The sequence below is a fragment of the Ptychodera flava genome, chromosome 6 (assembly GCF_041260155.1).
Source record: "Ptychodera flava strain L36383 chromosome 6, AS_Pfla_20210202, whole genome shotgun sequence".
In the NCBI taxonomy this organism is placed as follows: domain Eukaryota; kingdom Metazoa; phylum Hemichordata; class Enteropneusta; family Ptychoderidae; genus Ptychodera; species Ptychodera flava.
In genome coordinates, this window is record NC_091933.1 from 25,824,021 (window position 1) to 25,842,413 (window position 18,393).

General features: G+C 38.1%; 2 protein-coding genes across 2 annotated transcripts in view; both read left to right on the plus strand.

The window, feature by feature from the left end:
- The first annotated feature begins 129 nt into the window (after positions 1-129).
- Positions 130-13,997, plus strand: LOC139135338 (ATP-binding cassette sub-family C member 8-like). The gene is made up of 13 exons (XM_070702682.1): positions 130-442; positions 1,116-1,273; positions 1,638-1,730; positions 5,109-5,211; positions 5,908-6,021; positions 6,574-6,685; positions 9,429-9,559; positions 10,586-10,664; positions 10,810-10,918; positions 11,082-11,185; positions 11,769-11,902; positions 12,374-12,436; positions 13,158-13,997. Exons 1-13 carry the CDS (start codon positions 302-304, stop codon positions 13,290-13,292), a joined length of 1,476 nt encoding a protein of 491 aa, XP_070558783.1. The 5' UTR covers positions 130-301; the 3' UTR covers positions 13,293-13,997.
- Positions 13,998-17,277: 3,280 nt separating this feature from the next.
- Positions 17,278-18,393, plus strand: part of LOC139134407 (ATP-binding cassette sub-family C member 9-like) — a 37,871-nt gene continuing 36,755 nt past the window's right edge. Inside the window, exons 1-2 of the mRNA XM_070701269.1 lie at positions 17,278-17,358; positions 18,037-18,273. Coding sequence (XP_070557370.1) covers positions 17,278-17,358; positions 18,037-18,273 — 318 coding nt within the window. The remainder of the gene's footprint in view (positions 17,359-18,036; positions 18,274-18,393) is intronic.

An 18,393-nucleotide genomic window follows, 5' to 3' on the forward strand; every position in this document is an offset into this window, starting at 1 on the left:
TCACTTCTAGGCCTAAATCTTTTTTTTTAATAATTCTCCTTGAAAGAAACAATATACGGTTATCTCAAACCGTACTAAAATATTTGTAAAATTTGTATTTCATAAAAAATACTTCAAAAACATCGAGTTTTATGCTCTTTTATCAAAACGTTTCAAATTTACGATTTCCAAATATAAATCAGTGGACTACACTCTTTTACCGGTCGAACTCGACGAAGAGTCACGATACTATCGTATCGGCTACACTGCCTTAACTCTATCTTTCGCTGGCTTTGTTGTCGCTCTATATGCTGCCGAGATCATGTTTTCCATATTAGCTGCAAAACGTATCCATCTTGCTCTGTTACGCAACATAATCCACGCACCAATGAGGTTCTTCGATACGACTCCAGTAGGTCGAATCTTGAACCGCTTCTCCTATGACACAGAGGTCATTGATCAGGTGAGTGTGCTGTTCGCCATGCAACGTTACGATTTCGAAGTTTTGAAACGATCTCTCGAAGATAATACTTCTGAACTATTTCGACTTCCTCGATGCAACTGTCGCTTCTGAGAAAAATGCTCCACAACGTACAGACATAAACTTATAGGCATAATCAGTGTCTATGGTTTATATTTTAGGGAAAATTTAAATACTTGGCTTTTAGCCTGCTACAAACGAACATTTCATCTATTTGAGTAGGGTTTGAAATCAAGAGTTTTTTACATAATTTACCTCATGTGCATTTACTTGCCTTGTGTACAGCCGAGTGTGTTTCTCATCAATTCGTAAATGTAGCTTGTAGCCAGAACAACTATACTTACCTAGCACGTACAAGTGAAATTCTACACCAAGGAACCACCAACATGTTACAAAGAATCCCAATATCATCAAATATCGCCGGAAAATTGTCCTTACCATTTAAACAAAGACAAGTCTATACGACTACTTAGAGTGTTTTCACAATTAGGAGGCGTTTTGCCAATAATTCAGTGTGATAGCAGGCTTACATGTCGGGTGCCAAATACATCGTGACGGTCATGTTCGAGATGCAGTTTATAAAAGTGACATTCAAAACAATTCGATGCCTCTTCCAAAACACATTTTTCAGTTTTCGCAAATATTTGTGTTTCAGAAATTGTGGTTCGCTATCATGAACGTTCTCGATGTTGCAGCGTCATCTTTGGCCGGTTTGGTTGTTAATGCCATCATCACACCTGTGTTCATAGTGGCAGTGGCGCCCCTGTCTGTAGTATACTTTCTTATCCAAAGATACTACCTTGCTACGTCCAGGTGAGTGGGTAGGAAGTCCCTGCAGTCAGTTTGTCCAAAAAGAACTGCTTTTAAACTGTTATGTCAAATGTGGTATATGAACACAGATTAGGATATAAATTTCTTTAGCATATTTCATCAAAAAACTCAACAACGTATGATGATGATGATGATGATGATGATGGTAGTGGTGGTGGTGGTGGTGGTGGTGATAATTGATTAATCTCGATAACTTCGTAGGTTTCGAAAAGCCTTTTCATGAATATCATTCTATATGGCTTTTCTTTCCCGCTGGGAGTGTACTTATGTTTGTATTCAGGGTGACTTTGCTTGTAAGACTCGCAATTTTCTGTTTGTTCGTAATGTTGTGAGTATATTTTCTTAGGGAACTTCAGCGTTTGGATAATATCACCAGATCGCCCATCTTCGCCCACTTCACGGAGACATTAGGGGGACTTCCGATCATCAGAGCTTATAGGTATGTTGATTTCTTGTCGAGGAGACTAGGTCCGGTTAATAACATGACTTATGTATTATAGGGAAAGTAATGAAACGTTCCGCCATCGTTTGAATTTAGGGACTGGACATAAATTATAGAGGGGGTGGGCTGGTGTTTTACGAAACACCGCTGCATCAAAAACAGTGACCCTTCAAAAGTTCATGCACAAAAATTAGTGATCCTCCCCTTATCCGTTCATGAAAATAAATGACCCTCCCCTGTTACTCAATACCCCCCCCCCAGGAAACCTGCAATATGTTCAAGGCCTTCCGACTTGCTATACATTTGAAGTCCCCTCCCAAAAGGAAGGCAAAATGTGGCCGATATACCTTTGTCCAAAAAATATCAAATCATATGTGTGTGATAATTCATGTAAATGTACTTTGCTTGAAGTGGCAGGTAAAAAGTGCATGTGTGTACAAAAAATGTTTTTTTTTAGATTTCATCGATAATGTTGATTCGCTATACATGGCAGTCAACTATAAGAAGACTATGAACGTGTATTTTCCAATATAAAACTAGCAATATCTGTTCATCTATAGAAGTTTAATAACTGATAGAAATATACTTGATTAGCATGGGTTGTTTACAAAGTGCTCATGTGAACAAGATATTTGATTTTGGAATTTCGCTCAAAATGATGATCCACTATACATGGGAGTCTATGACAAAACTGTAAAAAAAAATTTTCACAATTAAAAATATGCACTATTTGTGCATATATGGACCCTGAATAATGGATATAATTGTACTTGATTAGAGGAGGGTGGTAACACGTGCATCTGTGTACAAGAAATTTGATTTTGGAATTTCACCAAAATGTCAATTCACTATGCATGGCAGCCTACGATGAAACTATGAATATATCTTTTTTAATTCAAAACTAGGTAAATCTGTGCATTTATGTACACCTAATTATTAGTATCAATGTTCATGACTAGACTAGGGTGGTTTCAAGTCAATGGTTGTGCGAGAAATTTGATTTTGGAATTTCACTGGAGTGTTGATTCACTATGCATGGCAGCCTATGATGAAACTATGAATATATTTTTTTTAATTCAAAACTAGGTAAATCTATGCATTTATGTACACCTAATTAATAGTTTTAATGTTCATGACTAGAATAGAGTGGTTTCAAGTCAATGGTTGTGCAAGAAATTTGATTTTGGAATTTCACTGAAATGTCGATTCGAATAACTCTGAATTCAGTAAATATCTCGCTGTGATTTATCCTCCAGGGTTGGAGATTAAGGAAACTACAGAAACGGCCTCTTCTGCTTCATATCTGGACATTTTACTTGAGTTTGACACCAATGGTCACCTTTCTACTAGGCTATATGACAAGAGAGATGATTTCAACTTTAGTGTAATCAATTTTCCACACCTCATCAGTAATGTTCCACTCTCGCCTGCTTGTGGGGTATGCATTTCCCAGCTTGTTCGATGTGCGAGAGCATGCAGTTCATATTGTGATTTTGTAGAGAGACATGGCCATCTCTCTTACGGACTGTTAAATCGGGGTTGCACCAGAGCAAGACTTGTCTCTACATTCAAACGCTTTTTTGGCAGGTGTCGCAGGCTGGTAGATGAGTACAATATCTCTCTTCGACAAATGATCACTGATGGCATCGGTGACATGGGGCCTTAGTTAGTGACCACTACCTATTTGACTTACAGATTGATATATGGCGGGTGCCACATGTGGGGCAGGATGCGCTTACTATTTTCGAAACACCTGACATCACTTCTTGGTCTTTGGCCAGAGGTCCATATATTTTTCTTTCATGAATTTGACTTTGTTTGTGTACCGTCTATTTACTGTCTGTTCTGTCCTGTTTTGTGTCTGTGTTTACAACTGTTGTCTTACATGTTTTGACCTGGTGTTATTGGATTGTGGATTGGTGTGATTGCGATTGTTTCACTATGCATGGCAGCCTATGATGAAACTATGAATATTTTTTTCCAATACAAAACTAGGTAAATCTATGCATTTATGTACACCTAATTATTAGTATTAATGTTCATGACTAGACTAGAGTAGTTTCAAGTCAATGGTTGTGCAAGAAATTTGATTTTGGAATTTCACTGAAATGTTGATTCACTATGCATGGCAGCCTATGATGAAATTATGAATATTTTTTTTCAATACAAAACTAGGTAAATCTGTGCATTTATGTACACCTAATTATTAGTATTACTGTTTACGATTAGACTAGAGTGGTTTTAAGTCCATGGTTGTGCAAGAAATTTGATTTTGGAATTTCACCAAATGTTGATTCACTATACATTGTAGACTGAGGAAACTACAAATAACTCATAGGTTATCTGATCCTAAATTGTTATTCAAAAGTTGTTCGACCTGAAGATTCCAGTTGTTATTGATGACATTTTGCACTATTCTGAATAGTTTGTATTCTGTCAATGTCCTCAAAAAATAAAAAATGTACATACACCGACATGAACATTTGACACTGCCCTATACCCAATGTTTTGTCTATGGGAGAATAATATCAAATAAGTGATCTCACAAATTGTTATTGAAAGCGTCATTATAGGGACAGTTTTTATGCACAATAGAGGAGTTGGATAAGCAGAAATCATGACAACTTAAATCAATGTGGCTGCTTGGATCATCAATACATTGTTTATTATACCCTTAATCTTGCGCCCGAAGGCCGCACTGAAAATGGAAATGACAGAAAATGAAAGTGCCAGGAGGTATTTTTTCTTTTTTCAGTATTCCACATTCTTCAATACGTGCACATGCAATTTCAGCTTTGATGCATAAAAAGGTGACCCTCCCCCATAGGCTTGCACAAAATTTTATGACCCTTCAAAAATGCTTGCGCGAAAAATGGCGACCACCCCTAAAACACACCGTCCCCGCCCCACCCCCCACCCCCCGTAATTTCTGTCCAGTTCCTTATAGAAGGCCACAGAATGGACAAAGCCTAGCATGAATGAGATTGGACGAACAGGATTCCTCTTGTTTATTTATAGCATAAAATCGCCCGGCACCAAATGAACCACATATTTGCTCTTAACCAGACCTCTTAGCTCTATGGTGGACAAGTTATTGTTTTGGTACTTAGAAAAAAAATGCAGCAGCTGGTCTAGACATTATACGCAACGCATTTACTGGCAACAAGTAACTGCTCTGTTGAAAAGAGCAGTAATTTTTAACGCTGGCATAGCTAGTCTCGATGGACGCACTAAAAATTGAGAAATATCACACACCTCTTTTTAGCCCTGTCGCAGGTTTTCATCGAGACGAGTAAGATGCGCTATCGTCTTTTTATGCTTTTATCAAAATTCTCACTTGACGCCTTTTGACAACTGTATATTGGTATCATTCAGAGACGAGCAGCGATTTCGGAAACGGATACTACAAACTATCGACAGCAATGCTACAGCACGACTCTATTTCTTTGGTTCTTTCCACTGGTCGGCTATTCGTCTGGTAAGTGACAGAAGCAGCTCTTATGTCGTTGACGAATTCAGTGCTTGGTAAGCCTACAAAAGATCCACCTTTATGGAGAATTGTCGACGACACGAACTTTTCACTGTAAAAGAGTTTTAAAAGTTTTAAACTTTAAGATTTCATGCAGACAGGCTCTCTGCATGCGACAACCAACTGGACTTTGACTTCAATATTCCGATATGTGCGACAAATTGACAGTGTTTCGTATTTTAGATATCCTAACGGCAATTTCAGCTCTTTTTGACCTTAAATTGTAAGCGGTTTATAGAAGTAGTCACTTTTCGAACATTTTCACATATTTTTTTTCACATGCGATTTTGAAAATGGTTCTGACTGGAATAACTCTCTAGAATTACCATCAACCTTTGAACCGTTTGTCGTTCGACAAAGCAGTTTATGCCCATCGTCAAAATATGTCATTTTAAGAAAAACAGATAATAATTGAGACCCAGTAGTAATACGCACGAAACGGAAGTTCAAGCATGGAATAACTTGCTCGCGGCATATAAAAACTTACTAGAGATTAAAGTGACATCCTTTCCCCGCAAAATGTGTCGCTATGTAACAGAGTCATAACTGCTTATTCTGCGGCATCAAAAGGTTTATAACGATTTTGAATACATCGCATAATAATTGTGTATCAACATCGCTAAGTCTACTATTTTGTGTTGGCAGGATCTTCTCTCATCTGTGGTGATTTTAATTTCTGGATTAGGATCATTAATCAGCTGTGTACTCAGACTGATTCAACCAAGCTGGGTTGGATTGGCACTCAACTATGCGTTGGTGGTAAGAACGTCCTGGACGTTTACTTTATTTGCATGATTTCATGGCCCAGCAGGTCGACAACAATCTTATTTGAACAAAACCAACAAAATGAACTCTTGTAAACTTTTCAAAATGCATTGGATGATCATCATCCAATTGTATTAACGTCAATTGTATTCAGGGTATTGTATATTATATTACAGCTTTGTCAATACCAGTGAATTTTGTGGTGGCATCCCCCAAGATTATTACTGACAAGGTATCCGATTGTCGAGTATATGGCCCCAGATTTCCAACATCTACAGTTTCCCGGGCTTTGCTAAAAATTTAAGAAACAGCAATAATTTACCCCTCCTAGCCCAAGGTTGACCCAAAAAACGTTGCACTCAATAATTTACTTTGCTTCGCCTCGTACATAACGTTATGAAAAGTTTCTGCTCGTCCACCATGGTCTGGGAAGAGGGTACAGTTTTGGTATTATTTAAAGTTTTGGCATCGCCCGGGAATTGTAGAAACTGTTTTAAATGAATTGCCTTATACCACTCATTCCATTCTTGTCAATACTTACAATAGATGTGTGCAGAATTGAACTGGATGCTGAGAATGTTCGCGGAATGTGAAACGAGTATGAATTCATTGGAAAGGGTGGAACACTATACAAATATCCAACCAGAGGAATACAGAGGTAGTGTTCCATGTAATTTTTTTCTTTTTACGTAGAAAGGACATTAATAATATTCAAGAGAAACACAAAGTTCATTTGACTTGTTGTTAAAATACACAGTCCGTTCTGCCAATTGCCTTAAGCTCAATGTAAACAAAATGTGTTAAATATTGCAGGCAGCTTTACGGAAGCACAACAAAAGGGGCTAATGTCGAGGCAATGTCTGTCTGTCTGCGTGAGCCTGTATATACGATATTTCAAGAACCGCTCATTAGATCGCGAAATTTGCCACACAGATGTAATTTGCAAATTGTGAGATCTGATTAGTTTATAATCGGCGTGTCTTGCATGCTTCATGGGCATTTGTATAATTAATGAGTTCAGCAAATTAGGCCAAATTTGAAAAATCATTTCTTTGATTTTAATGATATTTTGATTACAGATGCAGTAAGGTAATGGCCACAACTGATTGGAGTTTGGTTGGCATGGTTTGCATTGTCATAGGTTTTTTGCTTAATAAGTGATTTCAGTCGTACCAGAATAATTCAACAATGGCAGCATGAAATGTGTTGAAACATAACACAGTCGATCTAACGTACACGGGCCTAACGTATGTAAAATTTCTAACGTGTATATCATTTTAGGGTCTCAGGATAAGTCAAATTTTATCATGCCAATCGTGCAAACCTATCGTGTAATATGCAGACCTAATGCTGGGGACCTAACAAGTTTAAAATGTCTTAACGTGTATATCATTTTTGGGTCTCACACAAGTCTATCTATCTATTTTACCTACAATTCGTGCACACCAACAGTTTACTGTTCCGACCTAACGTATATGGACCTAACGCATCTAAAATGTCTAACGTGTATATCATTTAAGGTTCTCAACAGCAGTCAAACTTTATCGTGCCAATCGTGCACACATCGTGTAATATGCCGAGCTAACGTGTACGGAGCTGAAACATTAGGAGGACACGTTACACGATAGATTTTCACGATTGGCATGATAGAATTTGATTTGTGGTGTTAATCTAAAATGACATACATGCTAGACATTTTAGACACGTTTAGGTCCGCACACGTTAGGTCGGCACGTTACACGATAGGTGTGCACAATTGGCATGATAGAATTCCACCTATCTTTAGACCCAAAAATGATATACACGTTAAACATTTTAGACACGTTAGGTCCGTACACCTTGGGTCGGCATATATTGCTCGATAGATTTGCACATTTGACATTCAGAGTTCGAGTTATAGTCAGACCCTACAAGGATATCAGCCTACACGTTAGACATTTTAGGCCCGTTAGCCCCGACCTAGCATGTCAAACATGCACGACTAAAATGTAAAAATGTCTCACACGTTAGACATGTTAGGCACGTTAGCTTCGAGCTCACATGTCAAACATGTACGACTAAAGTGTAAAAATGTCTAAAATGAAAAAAAAAACCAGACTTCTGACCATGAATGAGCAAGCTTTCCTTATGTCACATCAGTAAAATATGACATATCTCTGGATTCACTCGACCAAATTTAATGAAACCTGCTATGGGCATTGCAGTTACCTTAATTTAATGTTAATGAAAGTCATATAGCATTTGACATCAGCAGAAACTAATTTTGATGTTTAACGAGCTTTGCTAATTCGGGATATATCTCTAGATTGACTAGACCTAAGTTGGCAAAACTTGCTTCGTACCTTAAAGGTACTATGGTATAGTTAGTGAAGGACACTATCATTTTCGCATCAGCAAATGACTAATCATATATTATACTAACATTTTCAATTTGACACATTTAACTAGAAGGACTAGATCGAAATTAATGAAACTTACTACGCATATTGATGAAACTATGATATAGTAGAGATGAACGATATTTTGAAATTAATTTTTCCGTTAGCTATTTGGCCATTTACATATTTAATAAACTCTTACTGATGAGGGTCATAAAACTGAAAGGAAATAACCAATGTGGATAAAACTGATAAAGTACATGGCTTTAACGATGACATAACAGGAGTTAAAGACATCTAACATTTTTTGAGTTACCCATTTAGTAATTTACATAATTGCTAAAGTGTCCCAACTACTGATGTTTAATGTGAAGGACTTGACCAAAATACATGAAAGTGCTTTGAATATTACTGATACAACTATATAGCTGTTTTGAAAGACATTTTAGATTTTCACATCGGCTAATTGGTAATTAGCATATTATATGAGCATATAAAGCTTGAAGAAATTAAGGGGAAATAAACTTGCCACAAAATGTGGTGATACCATGATATCATGACAGTAAAAAACCAGCATTTTTCTTTCAGTTTATAACTAATTTCATTCATAACGTTAGTTTCAAATCAAGCTATACTTTATGAATATTGGTCGTGATGTTGATTATACCAATTTTAAGTGGTAAACTCACAGCAATAATGTCAGAGGAAATGCCATTTACAGACGACTGCGACATAAACTGAAACACGGTAGCATTTTCAGTTCATATCTGATTTCGGTACTATTATTTGTTGTATCAAACATCTTTTCTGTGTGTATTGCCGAAGTATTTCAAAGACCCGCTGTTTTACTTGACAACGGTTCATATATGTGTGACTTGCACTATAAATAATTTAATTCGAATTAAGAGCAACTACATTACTGGTATGGAGGCGTCAATGAGCAATTTTATACAGACAGTTTTGCTTTCATTCAACAAACTATATGTGACTTTTCTTCATGATCTTTGCCTTGAACCACAAAAGGGACATATACTCCGTCGCCTGGCTGGCCAGACAAGGGAAATATCCAATTTGAGGACGTCTCGGTCAGATATGCAGCTGATCAAGAACCCGTTTTAAAAGATGTCAATGTTAATTTCAGAGCCGGTGAAAAGGTAAAATTGTCTAGAAAATCTTCGTAATTTATAAGTAGTTGTTGTACAGACTAAAGTGACGCATATACAGATCGGTCACATTTCATATCGACACAATACATAAAGTGACAAAATACCCTGAGAAGAATTTCAAAGATGCTGCTTAGGGCATGACGCAGGCTCTTAAGGGAAAGACCCAACTATCTCCTTCACAACCAAAGCCTAATAATGACAAACAAGCAATAAGTCAAGTAATAAAGAGAACACAATGAACAGCAAAAGACTAGGTGGTTAAATGAAGTTTGTTAGAAAAAAGTTGCATGACTATATCACGAAGATTTTAAGTTTTGAAACCATTTGATTTGTGTCTGGAGATCTGTACAACAAAGTGCTTACCTCTTGAATATCATTTCAAGAGCCGTCCGTCAGCTATAACTTTTGAGATTTTTTTTTTCACATTTGGATTATCTTTCTAAAAGTCCCGACAATCAATACATTAGAACATAACATTGATGTCGTTCCGTAAAGAAGAGTAAAGAGTCGTGAATTTCACCCCTACCTTATACCATGATGCATCACTCAAAATTTGCCCGAGGGACAGAACAAGATTGGCATCGTAACGCCTCAAAACGGTCGAATTACAACTGAATTTAACACAATCATCAGCAAAAACAACTTTGCTTGTATTACATGACGCAGCTGTTAAAATTATGAAAATATTAGTTCTTCAGCACGTCGAGTATACTGAGATATCTCAAAAACGATTATCTCCACACCACAGCCTGCAATACATATGTATAGGTTATCATTGTTAAAGTGCTGAAAAAATCATTTCTAAAACATCAGAATACTCGATCTTCCCATGCATGCATCGTGTAAGGAAAGTGACCAATGGGATAAATACAGGGCTTGTCGTAATGCTTGAGAGCTGAGAGGTATTGGTACCACAATAAGTTATATACACATTGTCCGTGTAATGAATTGACATTTTAGGAGATCTTCTCGACATGCACTTTACAGTGGATTGATGACTCTGTATTTTTTCAGATTGGAATCTGTGGCAGGACGGGTAGTGGAAAGTCATCATTGACCCTGGCGCTGTTCAGGATCATCGACACTTTCAAAGGTAACAAACAATATGGACCTTATGTTTCTGATTTTGCGTGGGAAAGACAAGGAAAATCCACGGAAAACAGAATAACCAAAATGAAAACCTAAAGAATCCTGTTCTGATTTATGTTCGTTTCATTGTATGTTGCCATCCTCTTTAGGACGCATTGTAATTGATGAGATTGATATCAGCCGCGTGCCTTTGTTGACACTTCGTGAGAGACTCGTCATCATACCGCAAGACCCAGTGCTCTTCGCCGGAACGATCAGGTAAATTAAAACTCAAAACAGCTTTTAATAGTGATTAATGGTAGTATGTTAGAGCAGTTACAAAACGAATGGAAACGACTGTAAATACAAGGCTGTTTCTTTTGTCAGAGACTTTAACCAGGTATTTGAAGCTAACGTATGTCACTGCTTATTCCTCTCGAAGGTTTAACCTTGACCCCGAGCACAAGAAAACCGACGATGAAATATGGGAAGCTTTAGAAGTAGCTCAGTTGAAAGGGATTGTTGCCGAACTTGACAATCGACTAGGTGAGCTCGGCATTTCTAATTAACCCTGAATGATTACCCTATCATTGAGATATTAACGTTATCAATAGTGGTAAAACACAGTCCTTACAGTAAGACCAAACATTTGTGTGAATCACCGCTATTTATCCGCTGCTTCCTATCGTCGGGAAGGAAACAGAGAATTATGTTGTTGCAATTATGACAAAGTGGATAACTTTAAGGGAGGTTGTCTTACCTGACGAATGATTCTTCCAATTAGATATGGCAAGTTCCTGTTCGTTATTTATTGTGACTAATAGTTATTGCTGTCTTATTCCATGATGCAGCTCACTACTGGTAGGTACTAAACGTGTCGTAGAGGGCGTAATTTCTACGATCGGTGGGGTACTGCGGTTGGAGTCTAATTAATTGACAGACCATATATTTTGGCTCATTATCTATCTGGTTCTTACTCATTATTGCTGATTACTGCTCGTTGCTGGTCGTTATTGCTGGTAACTTCATTTACAACCTCCGGCAACACGTCATCTACCTATCAGATATCCTTACCATAGTAAAACTGATGTCATATCTGTCTTATGCTGATTCTTTCCTGGACTTCAAGACTCGGATGTCTCAGAAGAAGGCGACAATTTCAGCGTTGGTCAGAGACAGCTCTTCTGCCTTGCCAGGGCATTTCTTAGGAATGCCAAGATTCTTGTTATGGACGAAGCCACTGCATCGATCGATGTTAAGACGGTCAGTATCTCTTTGAAAGGAATCAAGTAATCTGAAATGACCGCAAACGTGAATAAGAGTCATAATGTCTCTTTGCTATCATTTTATGGTAAACACATGCTTAAAATCACCGTCAAATATCAACAAAGATCCAATATATCTTAATTCTTTTATAAGTTAAATTTCTCGGTGGTATACCACTGTGTCATTCAGTCGATACACACACCTTGTGCATTACCCATAAGGTTCGCCATGGCTAATCTTTATAGGTAACTATTTGTGATATTTTGCAGTTTGGTTTGATTTTACTGATAATACGAACTTCCAAAAGAAAATATTCTGATGAATGACAAAACTTTTTCGATTTATTTTTTACTGTTGCGTCGTAATATACATTCGTACGCCTTGGAACTTTGATAATTTGGGTTTTTGCTGTGCCTACACACTTTGACGTTCCAGTTGTCTCTTATTTGTGGTTGTTTTTTGCTTCAGGACGCAATATTACAAAGCGTCATATCCACCGCCTTCACCGACAGGACAGTGTTAACTATCGCTGTAAGTATACATTTGAAGTTCATTCCCTATTGATGAAGGCATTTTAGTCACATAAACTTAAATCATTCGTTAATGATCACGATCATCGACAAAAGATCATCAACGACTATTGGTTATGAAATTGTCTTTTACAGCGAAAAAGATGTTGGTGATATCAAGAGGTCACAGCTGAAATGCGTGACTTTACATATTACAAGTAGATCATACATACATACACAAACAGACAGACAGACACACAGACACACAGACACACAGACAGGCATACAAGCATACATGACACAACTAATATTTTCTTCTTGAAAAATCAGTACCCTCTACATTGTCGGCAAAAGTGAATATACCAAAGTATTCTTGCCACAAATATTCATGTGCCCCTTTGCTTGGCGAATTGAAAATTGTGACTTTACACAATGTATTCAGCACCTCCTAATCCGTCGGCTTTCCTTTATTACATTTTAAAATGCTTTCCAAAATAGCAGCATTTAAATTGCTTATGTACTTGCAGATGCGTGCATTTGCAAGACAAAATTCTGAAAGTAATTGGGAAAAAATGTCAGATTATTTTCACAGGTAATGGACCGAGCAACGAGTGTGCAAAGTCTCTTCACAAATGTATTTTCCTCTTTTGTAGAACTTTTATAAATGATTTCGATGTACAGTTTTTAAAGTCAGATAGTTTACTGTTTTAACAGTGACTGATATCTTGTGTCTTAATTTCCAGCACCGTATATCAACTATCCTAGACTCAGACAGCGTATTGGTCTTGAGTGAAGGTAAAGTCGTTGAATTTGGTTCGCCGAAGAAGTTACAAAATCGAGACGGCAGTGAATTCGCTTCTTTGGTCAAGAAGCGTTGATGTCAATAATTCCCAATCACACGCGCGGACAAGTATCACGAATCTTCGGAGGCGATTCCGTTGTTCAATATTGATCAGCTTAATTACGATCGAGTATATTCTTAAAAAATTTCATTGGGGTCTCTTTGTGTTGTTACCTGGGCATTTAAATATGCTCAGCGATGTGATGCCATACTTTTGGTATTAGTGTCTGCCAATTTAAGCTAAAAATCAGATAGCTTTACGGGGTACGTGAAAAAAACAAGTAGCCATTTATTCATAAAGCCTGTTTTCTCTCCCTGACGGACGGTGGATACGCTGAAACTTTATGACGGGATTAATTAGAGTACGATTTCAGGTATTATTCTCAAGCAAAATACATCTGTCCATTCCTTTGTCTGAATGTGACTCCTGTCACAATTATTTATAAGTTCCCATAATCCGAATCTGAATATTCACCTTTAACATGTTAATATTTTTTATTTTAATCATGAATGATATTAACAATTGTTAGTTCTTATACTTCTTTCACTGGCGTATTGGCATGGTAATTCATAAATCAAATGTTTCTGTTACTTAGTGACGTGGTTTTCTGTTGCAAAGGTTGCAGAATTGACAAAGGTTATCGGTAAATTTTGACGCTAAGGCCAAACAGTGAATGCCGACAGATCTCCATCGTGATTTCTTACAGTGCAAATAAAGCAATCAATAGTTTTAACACCTCAAGTGCCGTTGACTTCGTCGTTTGTTCTGTATAATGACCACCAAATGCACTGTACAAGTTAAGGACCCACCTTGAAATCTTGCAGAGGTGGTCACGAGGCAATGCAGATTTCCGTCAGTCTTTGACGTATTTTCAAAATGAGGCAGAGTGTGTATTATATGTTTTCCCATAATTCAGCAGTTTTTCACTCTCTAACGATGTGAAGATTTTTTGGCAAAGGTAGCAAAGCTGGCAAATTTTTCACCTTACATATTTGATTTCAATCTTGTGATTTACCATCACGCCTCCAATATTCTAACCTTTCGTTTCTTCGTGATAATGGAGTTTCGTCCTTCAAAATTTATTTACTCGGTAACTTCACTGGTATGGCGTATAGACACGACGAGGCAACAGAAATAAAGGCAAGGTGAGTTACTGCAGAACACCCCCAGGTGGTGAATGCCAAGCGTCAATTATTAATTTGTTAGTTCGTCTGCAAAAACAAGTCCTTCTGATAGCAGCAGGAGTGCATAGTGTAACGCCCCTACCTGTAGAGATTTTATCTCGAAGCGTCCCTCACGTCGCCAAGGCGAGTGAAGGTCATTGACTCAGATCGTACGAGAAGCAGATAAGAGATAGTGTGATAGTTTAATTAATTATTGGTTAAGATTTCAATGAGAACAATCGAGAATAGGATATTCCATGGTGTGATCTTATTTAATCTTAAGAAACAATCAAAGACTGGCGGGAAAATTACAACGTGATAACTTTTGTAATTATGCAAGTTTGAAGATGTATTTAACTCTGTAGAGAGCTTAGACTAGGACTTGAGATCAGACCTACGACGGTGAACGACACGGTCGCCACCTTGCAATAAAGTACAAGGTTGTGTTACAATCTACATCTCGGTGTGTCAGCTTCAGTTACTGAAAGCATTACGATCCAGACTTGTACCTCAACTCGTAATTCCCCTAACTACGAGCGCGACAATAGCTTTCTTTTACGTTTTTCATTTATCTCAATGTGGTTCCGCAGGAAGTGTGTTCTTTATTGGTATCAGCTGGTAAAATAACTACCTCCGTTTTCACACCCCCCCCTACCACCCGGATCTCCTCCCATAGAAAAGGTGGACGGGTATGTGCCGCCCGAATGGGTCACTCTTTCACGAAAAAATCACCTAAACATGAGTCGATTTTTCAACCGACAAAACCTATCACCATGGGTCGAAAACAAAGCAATAATCCCATTATTTAGAAAAATCTTGACATGCAGCAGAGTAATGTCAGGAGTACTCCTGGGATTTCGGGCCCCTCATGTTGTGAAACGCCTTCCAAGAGATACGAGACACCAACAAATGATGTATGAATGCAAACGTCAGAAATTAAGACACTTACCTTTATCGAAATAAACGCCCGTCCACCCTTCTTCCCTCACAACACAAGTTGGACAGGAGATAAGGACTTGTAGGTAATAAAGAAAGCAGTCAGACGGGGTGGAGTTGAAATCTTTATTTCAAATACCACAGTCAAAATTAATAAAATTACTGTAGTAATAAAGAAAACATTCAGACTGTTTGGAGTTGAAATCTTTATTTGAAATATCACAGTCAAAATTAATAAAATCAAATAAAGTAAACCGTTGCACAAAAAAACCTATCCGTCCCCACCTCAGGGGACTTACAGCTGTGCCCTGTGTTCTACTGCGTGTGGGACGGCTGTGATGTTGACTCAATTAATCTGCAGATATGGCCAGCCGATTAGCAATGTTTGTTTAGCAATTACAGTGGTGTGTTTATAGGTTGGAGAGGAGATATTATGGACTTGTGTTGTAATAAAGAAAGCAGTAAGACGGTGCACAGAGAACCCCATCCCTCCCCACCCCAGGGGAAGTACCGCTTTTCCCTGCGCTGTCAACATGATCCACTTGTTCTGCACAAGATCATGGCTACCAACAATTCCGTTAATGGGAAAAATAGTCGAGATATTTACGATTCATTTCTATCGCCCGTTTATGGATTTCTCTCAAGTACCGAGAACCATTTTGTAGATGTTCGTCATCTCTATTAGAAATACTGTTTTCAAGGTTATTTGTGTAGGTACGCGTATGGCATTTTGCTAGAAGTAAGAGCGATGCCAGAGCTGTAAAATGGTACCTAACTTTTTGTTGTCCGACACAGACTAAAAATGGTACGCGATTTTGCGCTGGCAGAGACATCAACCGCTCCTATCGAGGCTTGTATATAGGCATCATTTACACCCTCCCCATTCCTTTCCTTCCTTCACTTCATGAGGGCGCTTCGGTCTTGTCTGCGGCACAACAGTCCCTTCACTTTGGGCATAGGACAAGTCCTGCTCCACTTTGTTCATTTATTTCCCGAGGGACGGGCATACTTCACTTCCTGTCCCTCGGTCGAAGTCGCAAGCCAGACGATAAATCTGTACTTATCCCAATACATATATTTTGGAATTTGTACTTCACAGTTTTAATTACTTTGAAATGTATCAATAAATTCCTGAAAGTTCAACTGCTTCAAGTATTCTGCGCAGTTCTACAAAAACTATTGTATTTCATAATATAATTGACCAACTATCAGCACTAGTGTGGAATACGCTTCATAGGGTTGCACATGTTACTGCATATTACCAAAAGGTCAGCTTCGCTTTGGGTCACGAATTTGAAAGTAGCTATGAATTATTATATTAACAGAGACACATTTATAATGCGCCTTATCACCGTCCCTCCTTTCATAGAGTGAACAAGTCAACGCTGAACGATCGAACTACAGCTCTACTTCTGCACTGGCTTGCGATGGCATCGTCCGAACAGACATGCTTTGTTAAAATGTGCGACAATTCAACTCACTGCCGACAAAGTCAACCCGATCTCGATATTTTGTATTGTGGAATACACCTGTGCTTCCTCCTTCTCCTGTCCTCGTCGCTGATCATACTCGGATGTTTCACAGTCTTGAGAAACTATTCATCGAACATGCTTATACCATATCCGGGACACAAACGAAAATGGATATTGTCAACTCTCTTGATTTTAGTGTTACTCTGTGGCGTTGGTGAAGGTGTTTTAACAGATCTGACCAGGAGCACTGTAACACAACCTCATCTCTATGTACCTCAGTCATGTGCAATGCTCTGTGGACTGATAAGTTTGGTGTACTATAACTACCTGGAATATTGGAAGCGACCTCACTTGACTTGGTTGTTGGTTCTGTATTGGCCGTCCGCTATTGCTATTGACGTTGCGAGACTGAACAATGAAACAGGTGACATTGGGTTTGATATTACCATAATGAGACAAGTGGTTATCCTGACATGCATCGTAATCTACGGATGTATGCTATGTGTGGAAGTTAACTTAATACGAACAAAGGTAAGCCTTTGAAATCTTTACGTACAGCAAAAAGTAACTTTGTTTACTTGCGAACATAGTTATTTACTCACTTGTCATGTCCCCATGTCTTAAGAAGCCACAGTGCACTTTCCAGTTATCAGCTTGACCAAGGTTACATTCTTGATAACCTTTCTGTGACTAGTGGGTGTGTATTTTATATGTATACTTCTGACGTCTGTGCTACAGAGTGACTTCTTTATCGCTTTAAATTCAATAATGATCTGACACAGTCACATCTTTCATCAACTGTTACTAGGGTAACTGTCAAAGGTACGAATATAAGCCGTACACAGCACTCAAGTGCGAAGTTTTCATTTGCCAAAGTGACTATTCCGTTTTCAGATTTTGATGTAGAAATTGTGTTGCTCTAACACTGAGTCGCCACACATACAATTATCTTACTACACTTGAAACTACTCTCAAAAATATATACTGGTACAATTTGTACGTTTAATAAAATAGCCGTACATGTACAAAGTGTATCGACAGTCCAAACCTATTACGTACTTTTGAATGACTCAGAAAATTTGCTCATAAAATGACCGGAGTACATGGACTTCATTGACCTGAGTGTTATCTCAAGCCTGTGCAAGTACTTTTCGGCTGCCGCAGTAAACAATGATAATTTAACGGCTGAAGATAAATGTGATTTGGCAGATTTTAGGTTGGTGTTACAACGAAAAGCCTTATCCTCCCGATGTCCATAACAAGAGGATGTTCTACCGCTTCAACTACGGTAATCTGCTATCGAAGACGATGTTTTCGTCTCTTAATTGGTTGTTCGTTCTCGGGTACAAGCAACCGTTGGAGATGGATGATCTTGGATGCTTGCCGTCGGATTTTGAATGCAGATATGTGTACAGCGTTTTCCAGCAAGCATATGACTCAGAGAAAGTAAATCACTCTTTCTACACTTAATCGATGCTGAAGTTGGAATTTTAAGCATTTGAGACTGCATTGTGAAATTTGGAGAACATTTTATTTGATTCAAAGTCTACTTTATATATCCGATCA

Bases quoted from the DNA above. Each gene is read 5' to 3' on its own strand.
- LOC139135338 (XM_070702682.1), top strand. From the start codon at position 302: ATGTTTTCCATATTAGCTGCAAAACGTATCCATCTTGCTCTGTTACGC. The intron at 5,212-5,907 runs GTAAGTGACAGA...TTGTGTTGGCAG, and splicing joins ACTGGTCGGCTATTCGTCTG to GATCTTCTCTCATCTGTGGT. The intron at 6,686-9,428 runs GTAGTGTTCCAT...GAACCACAAAAG, and splicing joins CCAACCAGAGGAATACAGAG to GGACATATACTCCGTCGCCT.